This window comes from Apteryx rowi, unplaced genomic scaffold (genome assembly GCF_003343035.1).
Source record: "Apteryx rowi isolate R43461 unplaced genomic scaffold, aptRow1 scaffold_1, whole genome shotgun sequence".
NCBI classification, from domain to species: Eukaryota; Metazoa; Chordata; class Aves; order Apterygiformes; family Apterygidae; genus Apteryx; species Apteryx rowi.
The window spans coordinates 5202024-5229692 of record NW_020447196.1 but is presented as its reverse complement, the minus strand read 5'-3'; the positions used below and the strand labels follow the sequence as shown (position 1 = coordinate 5229692).

The window sequence follows — 27669 nt, the reverse complement described above, 5'->3', positions numbered from 1 at the left end:
AACAGCTCCTGTAGAAGCAGTCTCCAGAACTGTAGTTTGTAGTGCATACAAGGTATGTGGTTCTTTAACTCCCACTCACTCAAGACAGATCAGCTCTTTCTCTCCATCAAAGGAGATGCATTGAATTCACTGCAATATTATTATGGTTCTTGAAGACAACCTTACCAAACAACATTATCTGGTCTATATAAATGTTTGGCACCTCTTGTAACAGTGGGGCTTGCCCTCCTTGGCTAAACTGTTCCTTTCAATGTGCAGCACAGAGTTGGTGCCAGCCACTCAAGGGTGTCTCCGTCCAAACTCTAAAAGCATTTGCGTTTCAATGGTGAAATGCTTTATGGGTCACATTTTTTAAGAGAACTCAGTTGTCATTTAAAGCATGGTAAGCTACCAAGCTGTTAGTCCGTAAGTGTGACATGAGGAGCTCCTAGCATCAAGCATTTAAAATCTGGGCTTTTTTTTTTTTTTTGGTAAAGTGCTTTTGATTTTTGGACGAAAGGTGTTACAGAAAAGTACATGTTATCATTCATTATGAGCAATTTCCACTGCGCAGCCATAAAGCTATCCAAAGCACAGATACACCCATCAAAATCTTTGGCAATAGCTGCAAGGTACATTCTTCTAACAAATAGTTTTCCCACATGTTTGCTCTTATTGAGGGTGCAGATTATCTTTCTCTGAATCAGAAGGCTTATTTTGCTCATTCTTTCCAGGGAAGAAGTACTAGAAGTTTTTAGACCCTCTGATGGAATTGTAGTTGGGGAAGAGATGCCAAATGGAACTGCCATGATCGTCCTTGTGAGAATGGTGCCAATCTTCTTGCATGCAGGGCTGCAAATGAATGCGTTAGGGCTGGTAAACCCTTACCACATGATAAGGATATGGCATACCTCTCCTTTCTTTCTTTATTTTTATCAGCCTCCCACTTCCAGCCCTAATTAGCTGTAAATTCTGTCAGTGCTTAAACCCAGACCGTCTTGGCTAAATGCAGTGAATAAATCAGATTTAAAAAAAAATCACTGGTACTTCCACTTCTGCCTAAGCATGGTGCAGAGATGTCTAATCTCTGCAATTTCTAGTAGAAGCACTTCAGTATCAAGATTGGATATTATTGAATGGAAACAGCAAAAAAAACCCAGCAACTTTACAATGATTTGCTTTGGTTCTAGGGAAGATAACAGAAGATAATGGTTGCTCTTTTCCATGCCACCTTAAGGTAGCAAGATCAGCAGTATCCAGCTCTTGCCTTAGCCCTGTTACAACAGTTATTTCTTGAAAGGAAATAAAACAAATGACAGTTTAATCCTTCCCTGAAAGCTCTTAGGACACAGATGGCTAACTAGCCATAACAGGGACACTGTTCCTGGTGAAGTGAGCAAAAAATAAATGCCTTACTGTATAATAAATAATCCCAGTCAGATGTTCTTGTTCCATTTTGTTGATAAATTGCTGCATAATCACGGGTGAAGGAAAAATAGCTCAATAATTTTAATCTGTCTTTCCTTTTCAATGCTTAAATATCACGTAAAGAAATTTAAAAGAAATTACTGCTTTTCTTGGCAAAAAGGACTTAAAAAATGTCACCAAAGCAGCCTGGATCTTAGATCTATTATCTTTTTTTTTTTCCTTCTTTTTGATAGGCTTTCCCTTTTTCTCTTGAGGTAATGAACATTATTGAGTGGGGGTCCAGTAGAGGGTAAGAAATGAGAGAATTTTCCTCCAGGGAGAAGATGAGAAGGAAAATGAACCTCATGTGACAGATGTTAGTTACATTGCTTAATGTACTACTGGAAGGCACTCAGATGCTATGGAAATAACCTATTACAGACACCACAAGCTGCAGTGCATAGCATTCAGGTCATCCAAAACTTCCCCTTCTAAGATGATTTCTTTCACTGTCTTTTAACTTTGCCAGAATTAATCATTTAGGCTGAACTTCTCCACGCCAGATTTTTGCCTCTGGCTAACTTTCTTGTCATTTATTGTTGAAAGTTTCATCTAAAACTGTTCAGCTATTTCAGTGAATCAGATTAGAGGAAGATCTGTCACTTTCCCCATAAATCCTGAAAGGAAAATGCTCTAAAAACTTCATTTTGCTCATGCCAACCGTGAAGAGAGACTTAACACATTGCAAGTATCCAGGACTTTGGGTGTCCCCTTTCTGCCCCTTCCCGTCCCAGAGCGTGGCCAGTCCCAGCGTGGGTTGCTCTAGCTGCTGTGACTCCCTGCCCTGGCTTCGGTCCCTCTCTCCCAACTCAGCACAGGGAAAGGCAAGAACTGAGGCTAGGGCAGAAGGGAGGGCAAGGAGCCAGCGGCAGCGCCGCCCAACAAACCGAAGCAGTGCTTTTTGCAAGCCTGCCAGCTGCTTCTTGGATCTTCTTTCTCCCCTCTGACCAGTCCTCGGGATTTTCTGCTCCTTCTTTCCCCTACACCAGTACTAGGTACTTGCTCAGGTAACCCTTTCCCTTGCTATAGGCATAGTCCCTTTGCTCTGTAACTGGCCGCTGCAACACAGAAGCTGGTTACAGAGACCACATGGGGCCTTATCTTCAATCCACAGTTGTAAAACTTTCAATGATTTTGAAGACCCGAAAGGGTGAGGGTGCATAGGACTGGTAGGGAGGAGGCAAACAGAAATCTACCCTCAAACCAGCCTCTCAGGGAGGAAAGGAGTAGGATATTAATGAAGGAATAGCTAGATGACTGGCAGTTCATGAGAGCAGGGCTTGTATCTTCATATCCTGTAGCACCAAATACAGTGACGCCCTCACCCTAATTTGGGCCCCTAGGCATGGCTGTAATGTAAATATTAATAATAACGAGGCTGTTCTCAGTTTGTGCACATGCTGTTTTCCAAGCCTGGCAGTGTGGGAAAAGGCCCATCCCTAGGAAGGGATGCTGGGCCCTAGGAGGAGAGTTTTTATTTAGTGTAATGGAAGCTAGTGTCAGCTGGAGTCAGAGGTTTGATTTTCCATCTCAGAGAGTGTAAGTGCTTGTAGCTCTCCCTCGGGAGGTGAGCTCTGGGATTAGTGCATTAGTGAGAGAGCCCATCGCTGTTATGGGAGACACTCTCAGAAAAAATAGACTCCAGTTGAAAAGGTAAATGATTAAAGTTGCAGCCTGCGTCCGTTTCATATCTAATGGTAATCACGTAGCAAATATAGTTTTAGATAATTGTGAGAATGTTGTGTTTAGAAGACTTGTGATTAAAATGCACATTCCAGTCATAGAACAGGCAGACATAGGTGTTTAATGATAAGTTTAGCAGAATAATGGAATCAAAGCTGGGAAGGGAATTTGCCACAATATTCCTGATACACAGAAGCCGAATGAAGTCTGTGAGCATTTTGAAGCCTCTGGCCAGTCTAGGTTAGGAAAGAAGGTGCTTTCAAGTTCCAGAGCACTGGTACCACTAATCAAACGTGGACAGATTCAAAGCATATGCAGTAAAAAGAATGATGAATGCCAAATGTTGCTCTGCTCTCCAATACTATCAACAAAAACAGACAGATTATAGTGTGTTAACTGTAATCTGTGCAGGAGGGTTCATGTTGTTACTTGTGTGTGTGTGTCTCACTCCAACCCCTCCCTGCCAAAAAAAAAAAAAAAAAAAAAAAAAAAAAAAAAAAAGTAGTACGTACTGTTGTACATACTACAACAATTGTAGTATGCCAGTGGTCCTGGTTTAATTTTATAAACAGATTTGACAGTGGTGAAATAAGGCTAATTTATTGGGATATTCTGAATTGAAGTGTTCCATCAAGCCTACAGATGAGCTTAAAATATAAATTTTGGAGTCTTTAGGGATATTCAGATCTTGATTTGGCCTGGGCACTTTGGACTTGTATCTTAATCACCACAAGGAATAGGTAGAGCTGGCAGTTTGGATTCACCTCTAATTATAATGGAACACAGTAGTGCTGTATCGCATATCAAGAAGTTACATGTCCATTGAAGCCGGTGGCAGAGCTCCCATTGACTTTGGGGTGGGAGGTCTGGATTTTCTCTCAGGAATTCATCCCAGAGGACAAATTTTTAAAGCAAGGGCCCATATAAGAACTTTGGCACCATGGCTGAGAAACATAAGGTTGAGCACTGACAAACATTGCACACATAGCAAGCTGCAGGCCTGCTAATTGAAGAAAACTGGTGTTTTGAAATAGGAGACCAACCAGACTCCAAAAAAATCTCACAAGTCTGTAAAAGAACAATACATAGGCAGTTAATAATGTAAATGAGCTTAATGGAATGTAATGGAAATGTGTGAGTAAGGTCTGAATTCAGTAAGAGGAGCTCAGCATTTCTGGAATTGGGTTACAGATTGTTAGGTGGGTCCCAGGAATCACTCTCTAGGATGTGACAAAATAGACAAGGAAAGCAAAAGATGATTTTTTTTTTTTCTGAGATTTATCACTATGAACTAGCTCTTGCAATTATCCTGTACTTTACATTTGCTACTGGAATGTTTTGAAGTGTGTGTTACAAAGTCCAGTTGGTTTCATGCCAGATAGTCATTCCCCCTATTTCCTTTTGAGATGTGGATCCAAAAAGTCAGATTATCCTTTCTACATTGAAAAGTAAGTTACAATAACTGAAGCACACTTAAAAAAGGAACTAGAGCTCTTTCTAATTGTATATAACTCCTGCCAAACACTTGTAAGCAGACAACACTAATTTTTTTCTATGGGAGAGTTAGAAAAAAAACGTGAGAAAGTGGTGTGTTTCCACTTCTGTAGTAAATGTTGGTATTAGTTGCTGTATGTTTTGAATTGAAATCTTTCAACAACTGTTTTGAATAAAATCCAGATTTTTTTTCAGGAAGATATGTTCTAATGTAGACAGTTTCTTTCACAGTATACATAATAGATGGTAGCAGTGACAATGAATAACCTCCAGCAAGAGTACAGTGCTGTGCAATATAAAGCGCTGTACAATGCGAATCAAGTTAATAGACTGTGCACTGTATAATGCAGTGCTGAGTTAAATTCATTCCTTCATTTTTTTTTTTCTTGATCATATCACTGCAAAGCTTACACAGGAGTTTATCTAAGAAGATCTAGGTAAGAAAATCATTATTTGGCTCTTAATTGGTGAGACAGAAAATAGCCTTGGCAAATGCTGGTACGTGGATCTCTCTAGGCTCTCTAGAAAGCATGGAAGTATATGGTTATTTCTTCCTTAGAGGCTATAAAATGCCTGACTGCTAAGGCAAAATTAGCTACCAGCAGAATTCCTGATTTTCATCAGTTTTGTGCACGGCCTAATCAACTGTTACCTCTGTGCAGAACATGAAGTCCCTCCTTGCCTTACCCATGTCCTTCAAACATAAAGTGGAAAACCAGAAGCAAGAAGAGATGCTGCTGCACTAGTGTTTCCTCATAAGTCATGTTTCCCCACTGGCAGCAAGACAAGAAAAAGCAACAGGTTAGATGAAAGGATTTCAGGGGAGATGAAAAATAGAGTTTGGGACTATTTTGCTTTAGTTTAATCTCTGCCACCTGCCATGAGGCTCCCATATCTTTGAGCCTGAGACGGCCCCATTTTGTTCAGTATAGTTTAATCGCTGCATTTAAATGTATGTGTAAAAAACAAAACAACAAGAACCCATCTGCATGAAACCAAATTTGATATTCCCTCCCTCTTAACGTGATCCCATGAATTTCTTACATTGTTGTGTCCCATGTACTAAGGGTCCCATGCAGAGAGCAAACAATAAAGCAGCGAGAAGACAGATGCTCTGCTAATGGGAAACCAAGGAGAAGAGAGTCTGTGAGGGATTACAGGCAGCCTGGGGTTGGAATACATTATTAGCGCAGCACCCAATTCAGAAATTAGTTTTCAGAATTAAATGGCTGAAGCATCTTGGCAAAAACTCCTGATCATCCCTCTTAAAAGCCTTTAAAGCATAGAAGAGCAGGAATCTCAATTCCAAGCTGAACAACCACATTCAGTGACTTTGTAATGCTGTAACAGTGAATTGTAGTTATTACGGCTTCATACCCTTACGGCAGCAGCAACTGCCACACCTACTGCAATGTGTAACCCACTTGATCTTTGCATAAACCTGCAGCAGGTTTTAAACATCCCGTCAAAGAAGAAAATGGATCTGAATGAGATTCCAGGGCCTGTTTCCAGGAGGAAGGTTTTGTTTTGTTGCGTGCATAACAGCAGGGAGTGAGCGCATCAGCCTCCTTGGGCACGGTTAGGCATGCGAAGGAGAAGAAGCGACACGTCTTTTCAAAGATCTGATGTTGCCTAAGGTAGAAACTTTGGGTCCTGAAGCCTTTTTTAGGCATGCTCTTTTCTGAACGTTTTTGCTTTTGAAAATGGTGATGAGAACATCAAACTTTAAAAGATCCTGGGTAGACAACCAAGATTGGTTAAAGGATTGAGGGCAGACAGGAGAAATTGTTTCTCATAGTAGCTGGTGGGATTATCCTCCATGCATAATTTGTTCATTGTATGCTCAAAATTCATTGTTAATTTCTTTTGGATATATTGCGCATTTGACAGAAGAGTTCATAAACCCAAAGATTATCACAGGAGGACGCTAACAGGCCCAAATATTCAGGACAGAGGGGGACTTGTTTTCTTCTTCCATTGAAACAAAGACTTTTGGACAGCATCACTTGAGATTTTTTGCCTGTTTGATAATCAAAGTATAGTGGACAGCAAACAAAAGAAAAGTTCAGCCAGCCAGGTCTTCTACTGTATTTTTACTCTTCTATTTTAACATAATTAACATATTTCTCAAGGTTTATTTAGCTTCTCAGAATCTTATGTTATATAGATATCATTGGGGAGCTTGATTATGAAGTCTTGGTTCTTGCACATTAACTGAGATTTTATTATCCTGGGAGAGACATGAAGGACAAGGTAATATATGGGAGAAAACAGTTGACCAAACTAAGGAATCAGGAAAAATAATACCAGCTCTTCCATATTCACTTGCCTTCTTTGCATTTTGGTAACTGGCATCTTATTTCTAAGTCACATAAGTGAGAGTAAAGGCTAATGCTTCATTTTGAGCTTTAATTTTCAGAGCTGTCCTTTTTATAAAACTTTTATCAATGTTTTTATATATGCTTAATCAGTATCTATAATCAATATTTGTTAATGTTAAAAAATACAGTCCTTATTTGTTACGGTTACACGTGGTCTGTAGCCTTGTGAAAATTTCTGTCTAGTTTGAGATTGGTCTGTATTTACATTTTCTTACTGGTCTGCCAACCAAATAGGTGGGGATTTTTTAATGGCACCTATAAGAACCTTATAAAGTCAGGCCAGAATTAAGCCTAGTTCTGCTTATGTCCTGAATGATATTGTATGTATAAAATAATGTAACTATGATTTGTCTTTTGCACTGGGATCCTATCTATCAATCCATATTGTTTCACTGTTTCACCTCAATCTGTTTTTCATGTCTCCAGGCCGTGAAACGGGTTGGTATGCCCAAAAACTTTTCTTCCCCCTCCAACTATGTCAGTAATGAAAAAGGCTACAAGTGTAGAACGTAACCCCACTTCTCTTGTACTTGCTCAGTTCACAGACACGGGGGGACCGGACCCTTTATTCCACCGGGCCGTGCTGGGAACCACCGTTACGGTGGCTTTTGGGTGTGCTGACAGTTAGTAAGGAAGCCATTCTGCCTTGTCTGCAGTCTGGAGCAAGTCGCAACTTCTGTCTCATTGCATACAGAAGATTTGTGAAGCTTAATATATTAATCAAATGCCTCAAGACTGAGGTTACCCATTTTAATTAGTATTTTAAGACTTCTTTTGTAAGCTCTGCTTTTAAAACTGAAAACTTAGCACAACAACCATGTCTGAACTCTCCAGTTAGGAACAGAAGCAAACATAGCAAAGCAGAAGTTGACAGGTGAGATGCAAAAATGTGAAGAAAGTAATTTATTGGTTACCTTTAAACAGCAGCATCCACAGTGCTACCATCATGTAGAAAAGCAGTGCTGCTGAGATCCAAGACTGTTATTCTTTTCCAGTCCAGATAGATTTAAAGGGTGAGCAGAGCCTAATCCAAATGCCAGCTCTCACTGAATCAGACGGTTTCAGGTTTGGCCAGATCAATGCTGTGATCAGAAAAGAGAACAGTGTAGTGATAAAGGAGAGTTCTCCGAGCCCATGAAATATTTTATCGCTGTTATTAGACTTGCTGCCATTTTGCAAAATCTTCTTAACTAGGTAATCCAGCTCTGGATGTGCTTGACAAATAACAATTCTCTTGTTAAAAACAAATCATGGTTTTAATTTAATAGGGTTAGTCATAAAGAGTGATTTTGTGTCAACAAAACCTTTCTTTCTGACAAGCAGTGTAATTTATGACAATCTAGTTAGCAATAAATGACATTAATCTGACCGCTAAGCCATTCTGTTCTTGGGGAATAATGTTCCTTCTTAATCAATACCTGGGTAAATGCGCCTTTGCATTCCTTATCAAATGACAGCCAGATGGTACTGGTAAATTCATTCCAGCAGGATTTTAGAATTAGCTAGGTTTGTACTATTGTTAATCCTCTGCTGTCTGCTCTGCTAGGACCTACCCACCTGTTTCCAGTAACCCCTGAGTTCACAACCTTAGGAAATAGTCTAGCCAGGTGGTTACTCAGATATAGTGCAGCCAAGAAGCATCCCAAGTAGAGAGAGGCCTTTTTTCTGCCTCAGTAAGGAGAAGAAAAAGCAAATGCTTTGATACGAAAGCTGCTACCTGAAAGTGGGGAGATGAACCCAACCATTTTTTTATGTCTAGACTTGCGTACTAGTTCCATTACACAGTTCAGAATAATATCTTGCAGAAATAGCCAACTAGAATGGTCTGCCCACCTCTGTATTTGTTCCTGAACACCCTAGACTGTTAAGTTAAAGTTTTAAAGTTTCATAAGACTGCATGAGCTGTGTTCCTCAGCGTGTAGTAAGTGGGGAGCTGTGCCAGCTGCAGTAGCATCATTTACTGACTTGTGGGCCCATGAAAGTATCTGTGAGACCTTTTTCTTCATAATCGCTTTTGGTGCCTAGCAACAATAATTTTGTCTCCAGCCTATTGATCTGAAATAACATATAATCCCCTCACACCAATAAAAAGGAAAACATGGCAGCTTTAGGCTGTGAACCAGTAGCTTTTGAGGCGAGGGGACAGTTAATCCCCGCTAAATCAAGGGGGGAATGGAGCAAGGCATAGGCTCTGTAGGCTGAGGCTACAAGGATGCATTAGATGCTCTGAGCCAATTAAGCTGAGTGAGCTCTGGCAGAAGAGTCCAATTACCCTTGTCCTCCCATTCCGTGTCTTTTATCTTATGTGACCAGAGTACTTTTCAGATGAGCTTTGCTATAACCTTAATTGTCGAAGTAAACATCACTGTGCAATACCATGCAAATAACTGGGCACCCCTTCCCTCTGGCAGGAAAGAATGCACACGCAGCAATTAGTTTATATGGGACTGTAGTGGGTAAGGGTAAAGTTCAGCCACTGCAAATACCAGTTTCAAAATTACATGGCTGGAGTTCTTCAGGCAAATGCTACCCGATTGCCTGTAGGGTAGTTGTCTGGTAGGTCAGTTGTCTGGCCTGATAACCTTGATGTTATTTGTCTTTTTTTCTCATATGCCTCTAAACCTAGGGTTAAAGAAGGACTTTGACATCTGAAATAGGACCTGCTTTAGGGACCCAAAAACACAGCTGAGATGTAAAGCACTCAGGCAGGGAACGCGGAGCTTTGGATTCCAAGTGGACAAAGGCATCTCCCCGCTGACATGCCCCTGTCACTGAAACCAGGAGGGCTCTGCTGCCAGGCCTGCCCTGGGCTTTCCCCTTCCTGGTGCAGGCTTGAGGCACAGGCTCGTGGTTAGTTCTTACCTCGCTGAGGTACATTACTGTTGCCCACATTGCATAAGGAACCTAAACTCCTAAAACTAGACTTTCAGATTCTCCCCTGGATAAAAGTTTGATATCCACAAGGCAATTAAGTCCCCAGTTGGCCCTGTCTTCCAGCATGTACCACTGAGTGAAATAGAGGTCCCAAAGGCGATACCAGTAAGCATTTGATCATTAATTTTAGTATGAGTCAGGAGGCGTATATTATTTATTTCCCACATTGCCTCCCCCCAAGAGGCTTTGAAAATAAAAACCAAAACTTTAAATAATCTTGTTATATAGCAAATGCCAATGTTTCAGTGCATCAGAATGCAAAGCTGGCAGCTGAGCATGTTCCAAGTGCAGAGTGAAGGCTTCTATCTTCCAAAACTATTGTACAGTTGCTATCACATACAGCACAGGCTGAAAAATAGCACAGCATTTGCTTAAGAGGTATTTTCTACAGCTAGAGGGAGGCTACTAATAATTCTTTCCTTTCTGTCATTTGAACAGTATTCAGGTTTTCAGCAAACAGCGGACAAGTGCTTTGTTTGTGGACACCTCATAATGGAAATGGTAAGAGACCTAAATTCCTAATTGTGGGATATATTTCTTTTGACGTATTTCAGATAGCGCACTTTGGCATGTTGTGCTTTTTCTCTAGTCAGACTATTGTTGTGTCTCCAATATTGTCAAGCTAAATTCTGAAATTCAGGAAGCATCATAAATAAGCTAAAATGCTATATTGCTATCAAGTGCAGTAAGTTGGGCTTTTCCTCCTCCTAAGATGATGGGAGGCTGTTGTTCTGCAACATCAGTTTATCCCATCAGTAAAAGAAAGCCAACTATAAATTTTAATACCAAAGGTGAAAATGCAGAACAGCTTCATAGGGGAACATGGTAAAGGAGAAGAGGCTGCTCTGTAAGACAATGAAATAGTGAGAGCCCTATCAAAGGGAGGCAGTAGGGACCATTGAGGAGAGCGACGTATTTGTAGTCCTGAGTTTGTTGCCTGCTCTGAGACTTGCTTTATTTACCTTCTGCCACTTGCTCCACCTCTGTATTTTTTCTTTCACATCTGTTAAAATGCACTATTGCCACTGTCATTTGCAGGGAGCCAGCAGTCAGTTACTTTTATAATAAAAAATAAGGGCTGTGGGTTGGGCCAGATAGTTCTGGCATCATTTCACTGGGTGAAAGTATGATGAATTTAGACTGTTCTTTCTAAGCAGAAATTCCTAAACAAAACAAAGTAGACTGCACATTGAAGAAGTGCAGATCATGATATATTATTATGTTATTATGAGATATTATTATGTTATTATTTTATATATAATCATATATCATGATCTGATCTATTATCATAATATATTGATGTTTTCCTCTTGCTGTAAAATGTTCATGAACATCAGCATGCCTAACAGAAGTAGCTATTGAGTTGTGAACATGGAGGTTCAGTAGAAGCTGGAACAGAGACTTAACTAATGAGGATTCTGGCTCATATCCTGGCACCACTGGTTGGGCAAGGATATTGTTCGTTTTAGCCCAAGAGCAAATTTCTAGAGTTGTGTCATGCTGGGAGGGGGAGGGTATTCTGACTTGCATGCTTTGAGCCGGCCCTTAATTGCAGAATCCCAGGCAAGAGTCCACAATATCTCATTGGTGTAGTGTAGTAGCTGGAAGTTTGGCAGGTGCTCGTCTGCCTTTCTCCCATCACTAAGTGTGCTCCAACAAAAGGAAATAGCACTGGGAGCTCCAGGAATTAAGCCGTCTTATTTGGCTAATTCCTTCATGTTCCTCCCCAGGAGCGAACAGACAACAAATGTGCCTGCACAGTAGTGCACAGCTGAGGAGCACTGCGGCAACTCCACAGGCTTGGGCGCAAGCCTTGAAGCTGTTCAAGGGCTCAAAGTGCAGTTGAATTAGGAGTTGTTCTGTGCAAAGAGCTGCTGCAGAGCTGGGCCGGACTAACAGAGCTTGTTATATCGCTGCCTGGATAGTAACAGGCACAGAGAGGAGTTGTTTCTGAATAGGAACCGGCCTGCAGATTGATCGGACTCTCGTGTCAGTCACTGAACAGAGAACTGGAGGGATTCATAAGAGGGAAAAAAAGGTGAAATTAAATTGGTTTCATGCATTTTTCCTATACTCCTTTCTTCCTGGTGATTGGAACTTTATTTGTAGAAACACTTACAGGACTGTAAGAGTTTGGCCTGTGGAGATTTTCATCTCCAGCTTATTAACAGCTCCAAGCTGAACACTATTGCTAGCAGATATTTTTTGAAATTACCTCCCCAAGGTGATTCTCATACCTGAAATGCATGCAATTGGTGTTGTAAACCATTGAGAGCTGCCTGAAAATACCATGTACAACACTTTCCAGAGGTTTGTTTGTGGGCTCGGCACATGCTTGTTGACATCCCCATGCCACTCGAAGCACTATGTACAAGGATGCCAGGAGGAGGGGATTTGTTCTGTAGCAGTGTAGATGAGACTGTGTCAGGCCTTTCCTTGAAACCTTTAAAAATGCAGTAGGGAAGATCAGCATGGCAAAAGCCTGGACAATTTTAATTATCCATTGATACAGATGGAATCTGAACTGAAACTGATGGGTATGAATGGTATCTAGTGGATCAGAAGCACTAATAAAGGACACTGATTTATTTGTTTATGTTTTGTTGTTTGAGTATTGACTGATTCGGACTGCTCCTGTTACAGCCCATTATGTTTTGCAAATTAACTCTGTATCCCAGTAACTTGTATTTGGCTGCAGCAGATTTTCCAGGAAACAGCCTAGGAAGCCATTTTTAATATCTGTTGGGCAGTATTGGTCCTGCAGAGCTAAGACTCATGGTCATTAGCTTGATTTTTCACAGTTCTCTCTCTTTACTGAGAGCCTTTTATAAACCTACTGAAATAATAATTTATTGGTTTTAAAAGGGCCCTCGCTGATAGATTTGCAGGGTGGTAATTTTGTCCTGAAGTGCATTTCTCACTCACCTAATAAGTACATTTTTAAGAATCAGACACAACTGTGTAGGGGGGAATCTCATGTAATTGTGCATCCACTCATTTTACTGTTTGCCTCCTAAGATATTACAGGCCCTTGGAAAGTCATACCATCCTGGCTGCTTCCGCTGTGTGGTATGTAATGAATGTTTGGATGGAGTCCCCTTCACTGTAGATGTGGAGAACAATATTTACTGTGTCAAAGACTATCACACGTAAGTACACAGATCCATTGCATGTTTTGAAAAAATGGTTAATTAAATTACTGTTACAAGCCTTGCAGTAGATAAAAAGTGCCTGTTTGTTCTGATGTCCTATTTGTTCTGATGTCCCTTAGTGCTCTTCCCACATGTTGTATTTGTAAGGTATATGAAAGTTGTATTAAAGATCACTTTGTGAGCCCAACATGACATAGAGGTGCCCAGTGAGGTTGAGAATCAAACTGTGTCAAAGGGGGTATCTTTCTGGGGGCTGCTTCTCTACTTCTTTCAGGACTTTTAGTACTAATTAAACCAGGCTAATTCTGCAAGTGATGGTAGGTTCTGCTGGCTGCTTCTAAGAGTCCAGATTCTGGCAGTGCATGACAGTGGAGTATATGGTATGTTAACCTACACGAGACAGTAGACATGTAATTAGTAGCTAGTGTCAGAATGATTTTAGCCTCACTCAGCAATACATTTTTGAGGTTTAAATGATTACTCTTGGGCTCTCTTCTGCTCCCACTCAAAGCCAACGCGAATTAGCTCCTGTCAACCAATAATGCAGCTTATGCAGCAAGAGTAAATCTCTCTGAACTCAACCCTATTGGTCTAACTGACCACACTGCAAGAGTAGAGTGAATGTTGGCCCAATGATTGTCATAAAATGCAGCTATGGGTAAGACCAGCTGATTTATTTGGTTTAATAAGTAGATCCTAGCCAGTATCAGCCCCTCTCATATTTAACAGGGTCATGTCTTCCTGACATTAGTTGATGACAGTCTCTAAGTCAGGAGCTGCTTTGCGTCAAAGCAGGGAGTCCACAGAAGAACGTGAATGGCTTTATGAATAAAGTAAAGTAAGAAAGAAGGCAGAGTGTTGGATTGGTTATGCCTAGAGATCAGGAAGACCTAAGCAATAAAAAGCTGGGGTAGATCAGCCTCTCTTCCAGATCTCCTTTTCCTTGAATTTCAGTGAAATTTTAGAGATATTTCAAATCCCTTGGTTCTCTACATTTTGCTAAAAAGAAGACATGGCCCTCTTTGGTTTTATTTTTTTGAAGAAGCTTTGAATGGGATTTGAACATTTTCTTCTTGCACCATAGGGTTTTTGCACCAAAATGTGCTTCCTGTAACCAGCCGATTCTACCAGCACAGGTATGTGTTAATACGCACTGACTCTTTAGGGAAGACAGTTGTATGCATATGAACACTTTCTAAAAACACATTAGATACTTTTCCTCCCTTTTCCAGAGTCTGTAGTAGGTCAGATACAAAATTAAATACAGTTCAGCAGCAGTATCACTCCCAAACATGCCCAGAGGTTGTAATAGTCATAATACTTACGCAGCATAGTACTTTGTATCTTTAGGGTGCTTTCCAGGTCTTAATTATGCTGTTGTAAATCTCATTTAATTGAAAGCTCTGACTGGGGCTCCAAGAACAACCCAAGAAATAAAGCCCTGTTTATTTTTAGAATCTCCCATTAGCTCAAGTAGCAATTTTATTTTTCTGCTACGTTTGCATTTCTGATGTGGATCTGTTAAGATGCCCAAGGTCAAAAGACATCTGAGGGTTACCCTGATCCTGTTAAAAGGCCACACAGCCTGTCATCCCAGGGTGGCACTGTAATGAAAGTGCTTAAAGGGGTGGAAAAGGAGGTAGAAAAGTTAGCTAAGAGGGAAGCCAGATGAATGACTGCTGCTTGCAACCTCAGCCCATCCTGACAATACACTTAGCACAGTAAGACTTCTGCGTTACAGCACACAGCCCTTTTCTATCTGCCCGCAGTGATGCACCCTCTTAATTCCAGTGAGTGCAGAACCCACTGAGTTCCCACTGCTCAAGTCACTGACTAGCTTATTCTTAAGCAAGGGCCTCAGTACCTCCCTCCTCTTCCTCTTGTCATGTGTACAGAGCCAGAGTTTGCATTGTACAGCATGCTCACCTCCACCAGTCTGCATATTACACTTCATTTGTCATTATTAGTTCTTTTAAATGGCCAGGTCTCAGCTGCATTAAAAACCCTCTAAAGGGTGAGCCGGAACTGCCTGCCCTGCTGATGGGGAGTGAGGAGAAAAGCCCTATCTAAATTTCACTGGTTTTGTGTTTTACAAAGTTACTTTTCTTTAAAAAAAAGAAGAAAAAAAGAAGTGTAGCTGTCCTAATGCTGACTCATCTGATAGTTACCAGGATAGATTCCACCTCCTTTCCCATGGAGATTTCATAGGTTAGTTCAAGTCTAGTAGTGCAGGTGCTAGCTTGTCCACAGCTTCTCTCAGACATAGTCTACGTCATATCTGGTGCTCTAACCACACCTGGAACTGAAAACAATGCGAGAAAAAAATTTAATGATGAGCTCTGTCTTCAGAGTGGCTTACAAAAAGAGTCTGTGAGGTTACAAGAAGGGTATGGGCTGCTGTGCAGGGCCTGGGGCTCAGCCAGGAATTACACAACTCCACTGCATCCACCCTCATGCTGAGGTTTTGGCCTGTGCTCATAATGACCTGCCAGACTGGTAAGTAAATCCCTCTGGGGTACATATGGTGACATGTTCATGTGCAAAATAGCTGTGCACCAGCTGGTTTGAGGGGAATACAGTCCTGGAAAGATCAGGCCAGGATGTCTGTAAGAGGAAGTTGCCCAATCAGCAGGTTGTAGTTCTTGGCTGCTAATTTGTTCAAATCCTGGGTGCCTTTGGAAAACGATTTGATTTCAAGAGAAATTTCTCTCTTGAGGACAAAGTTTTGGCTACACTTCCAAAAGGAGCTCTACAGCTCAGATATGTCAGATATCCACGCTGCTGCTGCACAGTGAAAACAGTGGTACAGTGTTGTGTACTAGGAGGACAAGACCTTTAGCTGTCACAGAGCTGCTCTGCAGAGGGAGAGGGGTTTCTGCAGGGAAAGAGCTTTCCAAAGCTACAGTTTGGGCCCTGAAAGAATATTGACAAACACAACTTACAAGCCCAGTCTGACATTCTCTGTGCTTTCCAAACAGGGCTCCGAGGAGACCATTCGAGTGGTATCAATGGACAAAGACTACCATGTGGAATGCTATCACTGTGAGGTGAGTGTCTAGCGTCTCTGCCTGGCTGCGACACGGCAAGTCTTTGCTAATAACTAGCAACCTCTCATGGATGTCTGACTGCACCCCAGGGTGCTCTCCCCGGCTCCTGTGCATGCCTGGGCAGGTAGGGTTCTGCCACGCTGCTCCATGGAGGGAGGGAGGGAGGATGAATGCAGCAGTGACTTGCTAGCTGAGCTGCAAGTGGTGCTGTCATCTCCAGTAGCATGAAATTAGTTTCTTTATTTTCAGTAAACTAATTTCAAAAGCTGGGTGCAGGACACTTACATATTTATTGGGGCAGAGAGACCAAGCTGTGGACTACGTCAACTTGCTTCAAAAGGAGGCTGAGGAGAGCTGAGTTCAGTCTTAGCTCTGTGTCAGGCACTATGACGAGGGAAACAAACTCTTTAATTTGGGATCAACCCCAAAATTCCCCTTTACTGTAGGTTTGTCTGATACAAAATGCATCTGTTAACATAGATCCTAACTGTGTTGCCATCCAGTGTGGCTTATCTTAGCCCCAGAAGCAAAAATGGAGCAATCCTCCTTCCGTGCACTCCTGCACAAAAGGGTTTTATAAAGAGATTTTCAAATGAGGGAGAAGAGAGCAAAATTCAGGGTATCTTGAAATGTGTATGAACCTAAATGTGAGGAAGAGCCAGTCCATTCAGCTATCTCCTTCTAATGGAGACAGCTGATACTTCATCCTTTCCTATTAATTTTTAAGAGAAATTGGCAGAGAAAATCCAAGCATTTTAAAGAGCGAGCTGTGCTTCCCTCCTCTTTCTTCCCCCATCTATTGCTTTGTGCAAGCTTCACCTAAGATGACAGCTCCCTCCTCTTCTCTCTCAGCCTATTGACTTTATACTGGAATGTCCCAATGGGGGTTTATTTCCAGTTCTGTTTTATTATTCAGTTCCCCATTCTCCTTCCAGTTTGAGGCACATCAAGCTGCCTCCACATCTGCCCAGAATGGCGGAGTGCATTACATGCAGAAATTAGGGGGTTAGCCATGTGTTAACAGGAGTAGGTTGCTGCCTAACAGCCTCAAATTAGGCTCTCAGACTGTACACACTGGGTCACTGATACCTCCAAATACCGCTAGTAAAGTTAGTGCTGCTATTTTGAGGTATTCAAATGGACACTTTACAAAGGTCCAATCTCTAGGAAAACTTACACAGCCACTTCTGAAACTCTGTTAAGTTGCCATCATCACCTGTTGGCCATGCAAAGCAAGCAATCATTTTGGAAACTTTGCTGCTTTTCCATGTCATCTCCTTCTTGCATGACAACTTAGCTTCTGTTGTGGAGTTCAAGCCAGATTGCAAATAAATAGGACCCCCCCCCCTCCTTTACCTGCAGAAAAAGGAATACAGTTTTGGAGAGGAGAGGAGATATGTTACGAACATTTGACACATCTGAATTAAAGTTCTAATGAGGAACTCAAATTTTAACTTAATGGTGATAAGTTATTAAATAGCATATAGTCACAGACAACTACACTGGATGTAGCTCTGATTAAAGCTCCCTAAACTAACATTCCAGTTTTAAAGCTTACTTTAAAATTCATTCTTACTTAAACATCATAAAATTTGAGGATTTTGACTTGAGCTATGAAATTTGAAAAATCATATTTTATGTCCAATTAAAAACTTTTCCTCAATTTTCAATACTAAAATGATCTACGCCCAACTTTTTCAACCTTTTTTCCTTTTACTAAGTGCACAGACACATACTCAGAACCTCTAGTTTGTCAGGACAGGCCACAATAACAATTTTTAAGTACCTACCATAGTCGAAACACCAAATCCAAGCACAAAAGTGCATGACTTTTGAATGCCCTCAAAATTGTAATGATGACAACTGAGAACAGGATTGTACCTACTGCAGCATATATAAATAGTCAGCAAGCAGGATTGTTTGCTTTGTTGGTTTTCTTTTTGCCTCTGTTCCTCCACTGGTGTGCACCCGTTTTGTCCTGCAGTTGTTTGTCAGAACTGCTAACTTATCTCCACTAAAAATATGGACTATTGGCCTTGAAGTCTTTAATTTTTTAAATTCCAATGTGAATTAGAGAAAGGTCAGTTCTGCTTCAGAAGAAAAACATGCTCCATCTCCCCCCTCCCCACTCATCTTTCTCATTCTCTACTTTGTTCTCCTTGTGTTCTCCAGCTCATGCTCCCCCATTTCCTGCTCACCATCTTGTTACAGAACCAGCAGCTCCTTTTCTGTTCTAACCTGTCCTGTGTTTTATATGTCAGCACAAGCTCTGAATGAGGGTTTGTGCTTGGCCTGATTTTGTCTAATTTGCATCAACATTTACTAGATGAAGAGACCAGAATGGGATTCAATGAAAATAAATGCTAGAACCAGCCCAGGGTGGTGCTATAGCTTGTCCTGTTAGATTTCAGTGATGTCAGTTTGCTTAATACAAGATAGTCAGTGTCCATCTATCTCAAACTCCCGAGATTGCTGCCTTTGTGAGTACTGGGGGGAGCTCTCAGGGTTATGCAAGACACTTCAACACTGTTATGACTTACCTGAATCACTCACTAACCTAGAATGTACGTTTTTCTTCTAGGATTGTGGTTTGCAGCTCAATGATGAAGAAGGCCATCGCTGTTACCCATTAGAGGGCCACTTGCTCTGCCACGGCTGTCACATTAGGCGCCTTAATATTAAATTGCCATCACATCCACCTCCGAGCTATCCAATGCATGTAACAGAACTCTGAAAGACATTTTCCATTACCATAAGCCGTATAAAAGAGAAGACAGAAAAATCTAAAAATGACTTTTGTGTTTCCTTAAAGATGAGATTCCTGTAATAACCATCTAAACCAGCTATTTATTTTTTAAATCAGAGGTGAAGGGTCCTTTCTGATCTTGTACATATGCATTCTTTTATCTAGACATTTTCACTGAGACACTGTCTACTTGAACAAATAATGCACCACTAAACTGTAACTGTAAAGGGCAGCATTTCTAAAAACAGTGGTACAAAGGGCTGTTCTGCACTCCTATTCACTTTCCTTCAGTGGGGGTTTTGCCCAAGTAAGGAGTGTAGAATTACTACCCAAAAGTTAGCACCTTATCGTATCGCAGCAAGCATGATAAGATAAATGCTAGCATTTTAGCTAGTTTCATTGCATTCTGGTCTTAGAGAATACAGTCTCATGTTTTTAAAAACTTAGATTCCCAGAAGGAGTGAATAGGAAAGCAAATGAGTACTTTTAGCAATGACAGTTTTCAGCGTGGGTTAAATAATGGTATTCTGTGAAGACGCTTCAGGCCAACTTTCCATCCTGCTTGGTTCCACAGTCATCCAAAGACTATAGCTTGTTAAAGAAATATGGCAAGCATCTCTTACAGAAACCACATAATAGAAGAATATATCCATTTGAAGAGTTAAAAGATTGGTACATGCAGGGTTGTAACAGTCGAAGAAAGTTATAGACCTCTGTAATTACTTGCCGTGTGTACAAGAGTAGCCATGGTTTCAAAACACATTCATACTGACTTGATGATTTGGCACTTACTAAAAAATTCATTTTTAAACCTGTTTTTTTGTTAATAGGGTTAGCAGCCCCTTTGGCTATGCAAAGTTACACTTGTCTTTATGCTACTTGTTTTATACAAGACTTCATTTGTTACCAACTGCTTTACAATTGTATGTTAAAATATTATAAAAAAGGGCGGGGGCAGTGGTTTTGTATTATCTTTGCAGCTTTGTGTTCTTTTCTAGATGTACTTTTGAACTGATTACGGTGATTGTCTTCATTTGAAAACAAAGTACAATTTAGCAGAAATAATAATTTAGAAAGTCAGACAACTGAAACATTGGTATTTTATAACAAGTATTAGATGTACATAGAATGTACACACTTTCATATTTTGCATAAGCTTTTACAGTAACCTCAGAGCTCTGGGGAAATATATGTCTTCCATATAGGAAGTTAGATGAATCTTTTTTATGGTTTGTTTTCTACCATGTGTTGATGATTTACATGCAAATCACACATCTGTATGTTTAAAAAATTCCTTGCATTCTCATGAGAATTGATCCAGCCTTCCTGAATTTATATTTTAAATAAATCCATCATTGCTGTCTTTAACTGTATCCAAAATTACAATAAAATAAAATTCTTCTGCTCTAGAGGAAGTGGAAATACAAGACCAGATTCTCAGCATGTGGAAATGGAGACAGTTCCAGGCCAGTTCACAACAAGTTGAGAATCTGACGAATCAGCTCTGAAACGATCACGTGTTAAATTCAACACACAGACTGATGAAATGGCTTGACTTATTTGGCAACACCATTGCCATTTAGTTTCTTATGCTCCATTGATTTTTTGAAAGCCATTTGTGGTGCTGTTGAAAAGTACAAAGGGGATCCAATAGACACTAATTCCTAAGTGGAATAATTAACTCCCTTAACAGAACTTTCTGATAGTCTGGAATTTCCTTTTGGGGGCAAGGGGAGGGACAGGAAAAAATCCTGTTAAATATTTTTTTTCCCTCTATTAGGAAGAAACAAAAGGTATGTTTTCTGAACTTTTGCCAAACTTCTTTTGGCCTAGATTAACCTGTCCTACTGAATGCTGCTTGGCAAGTCACATGTTCCTTTAAGCAGTCGTTTTGTAATTAATATATATCAGTTTATAATTAATGTATTTAATGCAAGAGCCATGTTTTGAAGGTGTTACAATGCAACTAGTGTCCTGTTCCTGCAGTGCCACCTAAGAGGTCTGGCCTGCAGGACAGTGAGCACTGGGTGCCTGCACATCTTCTCTGCATTTGCAAACATTATCTCTGTGTCCACAGTCACCAGAGCAGCTTCAGAAGGAGGCTAAAAGTGCATGTGAGCCTCACTTGCCCAAACAGCAGATTCCAGAACAGAAAGAAATTGTCTTGAATTGGATTATATGCCTATGTCAATTCCTTAAGGTTATTACATAAAAATATCAAGTGGAAGTTGTCAGAGCTTCAAGATAAACTTTTAGCATCAGCTACAATGTAATACTTTTCCATTTAAGGAAGCTGCTTTGAACCACATTCAGCTTTGAGGCATTTTTACTTGCTTGTCTTTACAATATATTTTAAGGAAACCAAATTAAAAAAAACAATTGTTAAAAGACACAGAGGAGGTTTGGGTCTGTTCCTGTGAGCAAGTCATCCCATAACAGTACTTGCTATTGAAAAATGCTTTGCTCAACCAGCATGGAAGCAAAACCTTTGGAGTCATTAGGAGCCAGAGGCGAAAGACTATTTGCTCTGGCATTCAGACCAGTCTTCTGTCACTATCTTCCTTAGCACTTTGCCTCCTTCAAGGGCAAGTTTAAAATTTCCACACCAGCATTACTTTTCAGGGGACAGCACAGTATCTAACATGTACATACAATAATTTTTTTTTTTTTTTTTTTTGGAAAATGATCATACTTTAGAACAGAATAATATTTAATTTCACATGTTAATTTGTTCATCTTTCTTATAGTTCTACTCAGTTCCAATGTGTTAAGTATCATCACAGGAAAATATTGAAAATTAATTATTCAATATAGAATAAGCAATTTGTTTAAAACCAGAAAGCAGCAGTTGTTCTTCCAGTATTTTTCTACAGACAGGTGCATTCTGTTACTGTATAATGAAGTACAGCTTTGCTTTTCCAGCATTTAATATAAAAACTGGCACTTAAGTGAAATTTGCCAGTTTTTAATCAAGGAACAGAGAAAAATAAACAAATCTAAAATAATGGTGTGCTGTACTGTTTAGTGCTAGTGACAGTTTCTGTACATTTTACCTCCTGTCTGGAGAACTGTGTAAATGAGAAAGCTTCTTTTAATGGTTTTCTTAAGGCATATTCTTATATTAAATCAGTTCAACACAGATGTAAACTTTCTAGAGTTTGTTTTATGATGTGATTAGTCAGCAGAAGCCTTGTCTGTGTCCTGAAGTTTCAGAATATTTCCATAAAGTTACAACAGTAACAACTTGTTCTCATTTGCATCAGGAATACACCCTTGCATTCTGGTAAGGCAGTCTTAAAAAAATCCCTGCAGGACATAGCTGGTTTAGGAGCTGCAGAGTCCCTAGTGCACTGGAGGACGAGTTCCAAAGCAAGGACCAAAATAATAATTTGAAAACAAAAGAACACATTCAGATAATTGAGCATTCAAAAAGGGGTTGTTTGGGTTTCTTTTATTTTCCTTTCACTTGTGCGCACATGTGTGTATGTGTATATATTTTGTAAGGTGGCGCTTCAAAAGGAAAGCATGGCTAGAGGAGCTCTTTAAGACCAGAAATTCCAGAGTAGTTAAGTAAACCAAAGCTCGAAAGGAGACAAAAGCTGCTTTCTTGTGTTTCAAGAAAAGTTTAAAAGTTTGTGATTCATCCTGTAACTAATGCCGTAACTAGAGTATATAATTTGACTTAAATTAAGTTTTCATTTGAGAAATATTTTCATTTTCTTTAAAAGAATATAGTTTTCTTCCAAGAACTTGGACCAACGTTGATTTTTATTTTGTAGGAAATATATAAATTCCCAGTTTGTATATCATGTAACTAGTTTACATGCTGCAAATATACATTAGTTTAACTATTTTTGTATATATCCTTGTAAAACCTTTCAATGTGCTTCTGTCATTTAGTCTTTAGAATTACTTGTGGTTTTTGTGTTTCAGTGTTTGATTCCCTTGATTGTTGAAGAAAAAAATTGGGAAATGTAGATTTATTTATCTAAAGAAGAAGCTACTTGCTATCATCCTAAGTTATTTAATATTAAAGTCAGAAGTTTCATTTAACCTTAGATGCTATAATCTGCTTTTTTTTCAATAAAGACATTTTGTAGTTATGTTTGATTTTGTAGTTTGTTGCACATAAGTAAATATTCTTATCCAGGTGGGCACTAAAGCATTTTCAGGAGACCCTTGTATTGCCTACAGAAATGCCTAACTGATATTAATTGATTGCAGCTGCATGCATGAAACATTTTGGTCCTCCAGTGCAAGTGTTACTAATTAAGGTCTAAAATATGCCCACAGCTAATGTTTTGCAGCTGCACTTTTAGAAAAGAATTTAGCCACTCTGGCAATTTTTAATTAAGCTTTAACCAGTCTGGCTGGTAGGACAGTCAGTATTGAGGAACACTTCCTTTTTAAGACTCCCGTTATTTCTTGGAGCTTTCCAGAAGAGAATTACTTGCCTGGGCTATGAACTTGCATAGGGTTTAGCACTAGGACTTTGGTTTGGGGAAGTTTCTCACATTCCTTCCTAAGTCACAATAATTAAGAGTGGCCAGAGCTCTGATAGGATGGAGAAGGTGCTTTTTTTACATATATATTTTACCTTTTTGAAGCTCTTTCCCTCTTTCTTGCTTTCAACTTCATGGCACATCTGAGCAGATGGGAGCTTGATCACATTTACCTTCCGTACACAGTGGTCCTGCAAGAGCAGCTGTGCCTGTCAGGTGAAAGGTTCATCGAGGCTGGTATCTTTTCTCCAGGTGGGGATAAACATGGATGCCTAGGGAAGAGTATAAGAATGAGTTTCTTTCTGGTTTCTGCATATTTACTCTCAGTGGGTTTCTTTTCTGTTAAGCTGGTCAATGTCCCATCCCCACGGCTGCTGTTTCCTCCAGTGCCTCCCAGAAGGCAGATACTCACGAGCTGCTACTTCAGTGCGATTCCACCCTCCTCCAAAGGTGCCCGCTGCAGCTAAGCCACTCTGACTTTGCAAAGTACAAGTGAATTAGACAGCAGTACACATTTGCAAATGAAACTTACTGGTGGCTGTCACACAATGTCTATTTTGGCAGATTCCTCTGTTGTGACTTCTCATGCATGGTCAGAATGGAAAGAGTTACGAATGCCACAGTTGTTTTTAGGAACATAGTCTGCACTATTGTGCTTTAAAACAGATGTACTCCAGTTCCATAAGGCCTTCAAATGCATGCTATTTTCTCACTCTCCTAATTTTTTAAATTTATTCAAAATGAGCAATTCATGCCTTCCTTGGGAGGAAAAAAAACCCAAAAACCACCACTTGCCAATTTGTAAAGCATTTTAACGTGCATCACCATGATGGTGACACAAATGTAGTCAATAAAAGCTACGACATAATCTTAATGCATCAAGTATTTATAACAACACATAACCAGACTGGTTGAAAAGAACGGAGTACTTAAAATACTAACTGCCCCACATGGGCCTCCTGACAGGAAACGCATGCTGGAAAATGAATATACATTCATCGCAGGAAGAGTGAGTCAGGACCCAGCTCCCAGAGGGGAGTGCCACAGAAGTGTGCAGTGGCGGGTCATCTCCCTGGCATGACATCTGATCCGTAGATCAGTGTATAACTGTGGAAGCTGTTATATGACACATGCTTGTTAATCTGGCATGCAGATTATTCGGGAGGGATTTGCCAGCCGTGCTCTTCACCTTGCCATCTAGCCTCCAGTCTGCAGCTTTCACTCACAGCTGGAGATGAGCACAAGGATCTGCCAAGCCTGCTCAGGGCTGAACCAGAGACACCTGGCTACTGCTGGGAACCATTAGGAATACATGAACTAGACTAGTGAGTCTGCTTTCAGGTCAGGTCCCTGTTGTTCAGTTTTTAGTCCCAGTAATTCATAGAATAACTGAGGTTGGGTGGGACTTCAGGAGGTCATCTGGTTCAGCCCCCCACACCCCAAACACACACACACACACACACACACACACACACACACACACTCTCAAAGCAGAACTAGCTGTATATGTGTGTGTGTGTGTATATATATATGCATAGTACGTATATATGTGTGTGTGCATATATACACACACACCATATATATATATATACATACATATATATTCATTTTGATAGATAGATGGATCAATGGATAGATGGATGGATGGAGGCATGATGCCTTAAATATTGAGTAAGCTAGAATGCAGGCTCAGTTCATACCTCTGTAGCATTTCCTATCCAGGCCAGGTGGTGAACTGATAGATATCAGCTGCTCCATGTTCACATTTAGAGCTGTAGCTTTCTTTCCAAGATGCCAGCTGGTTCTCTCTGATACCATGCCTTTACCTTCACACCAGCTATAAGGAGCAAGATGCCAGAGGTTAGCAAATGAAAAAAGGAGGGGACACAGGTTTGTGCTGAAAGTGCTGCCAACACCTTTGCTTCAAGTACAAGCACTCCAAGTAGCAAACACTAGCTGGTGCAGTTCTTTGCGAAAACATCATCTGTGACATTTTTTGCTAAAACATCCCTCACTTCAATCACTGATTTATCATCTCCTACATTAAACAATTCAAGGCTCTACTCCCATTAAACATTAGGAGGCTGGAAGCTGCAGTTTGCTTAGCATGTTTGCTTTAGAAATGTGTTATTTAATCCTGTTTGTTTAAAACAACATGTAACACTGGCACTCTAGGTACCCTAACTCTCCCGCCTATAGCCCAAGGGAAGCAGTGGCACTGCTTGAGTTATTTAGTGACATAGAGTTCAGCAGGATGGGATGATTACAAAGTCAAGCAGCAAGAATCTCTGCTCTCCTTTCCTCTTTGCTTTATTTACTTCAGCTTTGACACAATTTCTATAAATAAGCTCAGAAACCAAATAAGTTGTTATAAATGGAAGTGCATAATTATGGATTTCCATTTTATTTTATACATGTATAAACAATGTATTGATCTTTACAGAATTTGAGACAAACTCTTTCTCAACACTTTACAGGACATGGGAAATTCTTCCTGCAATTAAGCTAGCTGTCTGCAGGTTTCATTTAAACTTTTCCTATGTGGAAAAGTTTCTCTAAACCTTTCCATATTAAAAAAATAATAATAATATAAAAAAAAGTAGATTCAGAAGCTAGTTTACATCCTCCAAATATATTTCTGAGTGCTTGGAATAAGGCAACAGACACCTTTTTTTGTGAAATCCATAAAAGCAAAAAGAACACTATTTTGCAATTACCGTCATTCTCCCATCCAAGAACTCATTCTAAACACAGTTTAGAGCAGCAAACTGCAAGCTTCTTCCTGCTTGCTGCCCCACATACGGGCCTATGTTCATACAGCCTTCAAAGTATTGAATGAAGCTGAATTTGCCAGCCTCTGACCCCAGCTGGTGTTATGACCTCATGCTCGGGAATCACTTTTAGATGCTAGAAACTTTGAAGGAGAAACTACTAAGCAAGGTCTGGAAAAAATGGCAGACACTGAGCAAGACACATCAGTCTTCTCTGGGTGTGTAAGGTGGACATGAGAGTATCACCCATCAGGCAGAGGACGTTGGCTTCTGGAAGAAATTGCAGGTCTCAGTGAAGACCCCTGGGCTCATCAGCAGCACAGAGCTAAACTACATATTTTAAAAGCTAACCACAATTTTGGGGCAAAACTCCAAAAGATCAAAAATATTTTCTTCCTATTCAAAATTCATTTAAGAGCCTGAGTGTTCAATGCACAATTCTCATCATTCCCAGTGCAAGTAAAGTTTAAGTTGCCATGTTGTTTATTAAAAGCACATAAGAAGAACTATCACTTTCTGCTTTACCTGCATTTTTCTTGCAGTCAGCTTCCATCACACCAGAAGAAAATACCTTGTGTTAGATTGTATAAATCACTGTGCTCACACACTCTGTGTAGGAGAAGTGCAGACTGAGAAATGTATAAAAACTAAGAAACCATGTGGCAAGCGGGTTTGCCAGCACTGATAAAATAAGTATCTATCTAGCAATACATTTAAGATCAAATTCTCAAATGTTTGTGTAACAACAACTGAAAAAAATCCATGAAAACCCACATTTGTACATATATTGTCCAGGGCAGTCATCACCTCAAAGAATAAGTAAGTACTGCATTCGTTACAGTGATGCAAGCAGTTAAACAGACTATCAAAAAAAAAATCCTGGTCATTAAAAATTTGGCACATTTAGGCTATTACAGGAATGCTAAAGCCGACTGATCAGTTAATTATTGGCTGCTCTGGTGAGGCAAATGAAACTAAGAGGCACCCGTCTGTGCTTCCAAGCACAGGGAGAGAACCAAGTGACATGCACAGTTCCTAGCGGCCACAAATGGGGGTTGCTCTGCTGAAACCAGCTGGTTCATGCTAAGTGAGGATGTCCCATGTCCTAGGAGCACAGGGCATTTCAACAGAAAACAAAACGATCACATCAAGCTGTGTCCTGTACCACTCAAATCCTGCAGCTGAAGCTGCATGGGTCAGATGAGACAAGCTTACCGGAGGGGAAATAAAGCAGCAATAAACTGCTCTCTGAAGGTCACTTACTGTGTGGCTCTGGTCTCACCTAAAGTCTGCAAAGGTCACACACTATGTGCACACACACAGATGCAGTGAGGGAGCAGAGAAGAAAACGAAAATGCCAAGCACCAGGAAGAGAGCAACAGGAATTACCTGAGATACCTGCAAGCCATGCATTTAACAGCACCTACCTCTACCAATGAATATGGATCTGAGAATAATTTTGCACAGTTTCTTAGATGTAGCTGGTCGGGGGGGGGGGGGGGGGAAGAGAGAG

At 40.3% G+C, this 27669-nt stretch overlaps 1 protein-coding gene and 1 long non-coding RNA gene across 2 annotated transcripts; one reads left to right on the top strand and one right to left on the bottom strand.

The window, feature by feature from the left end:
- On the top strand, nt 1–21578 carry WTIP (WT1 interacting protein). The gene is made up of 6 exons (XM_026059651.1): nt 1–52; nt 10377–10439; nt 12957–13087; nt 14175–14226; nt 16069–16137; nt 18719–21578. Exons 2-6 carry the CDS (start codon nt 10431–10433, stop codon nt 18869–18871), a joined length of 414 nt encoding a protein of 137 aa, XP_025915436.1. The 5' UTR covers nt 1–52; nt 10377–10430; the 3' UTR covers nt 18872–21578.
- Nucleotides 5317–27669, bottom strand: LOC112962993. The gene is made up of 7 exons (XR_003252477.1): nt 27584–27669; nt 25086–25222; nt 23481–23657; nt 18678–18867; nt 15259–15392; nt 7919–8086; nt 5317–5396 (listed from the first exon to the last, which is right to left on the bottom strand). It is a non-coding gene; the product is annotated as an uncharacterized LOC112962993 (long non-coding RNA).

What these genes read in the sequence shown, in the direction of transcription:
- WTIP (XM_026059651.1), top strand. An exon ending in AGCCGATTCTACCAGCACAG is followed by an intron (nt 14,227 to 16,068) that starts GTATGTGTTAAT and finishes CTTTCCAAACAG; the next exon opens with GGCTCCGAGGAGACCATTCG. An exon ending in TGGAATGCTATCACTGTGAG is followed by an intron (nt 16,138 to 18,718) that starts GTGAGTGTCTAG and finishes TTTTTCTTCTAG; the next exon opens with GATTGTGGTTTGCAGCTCAA.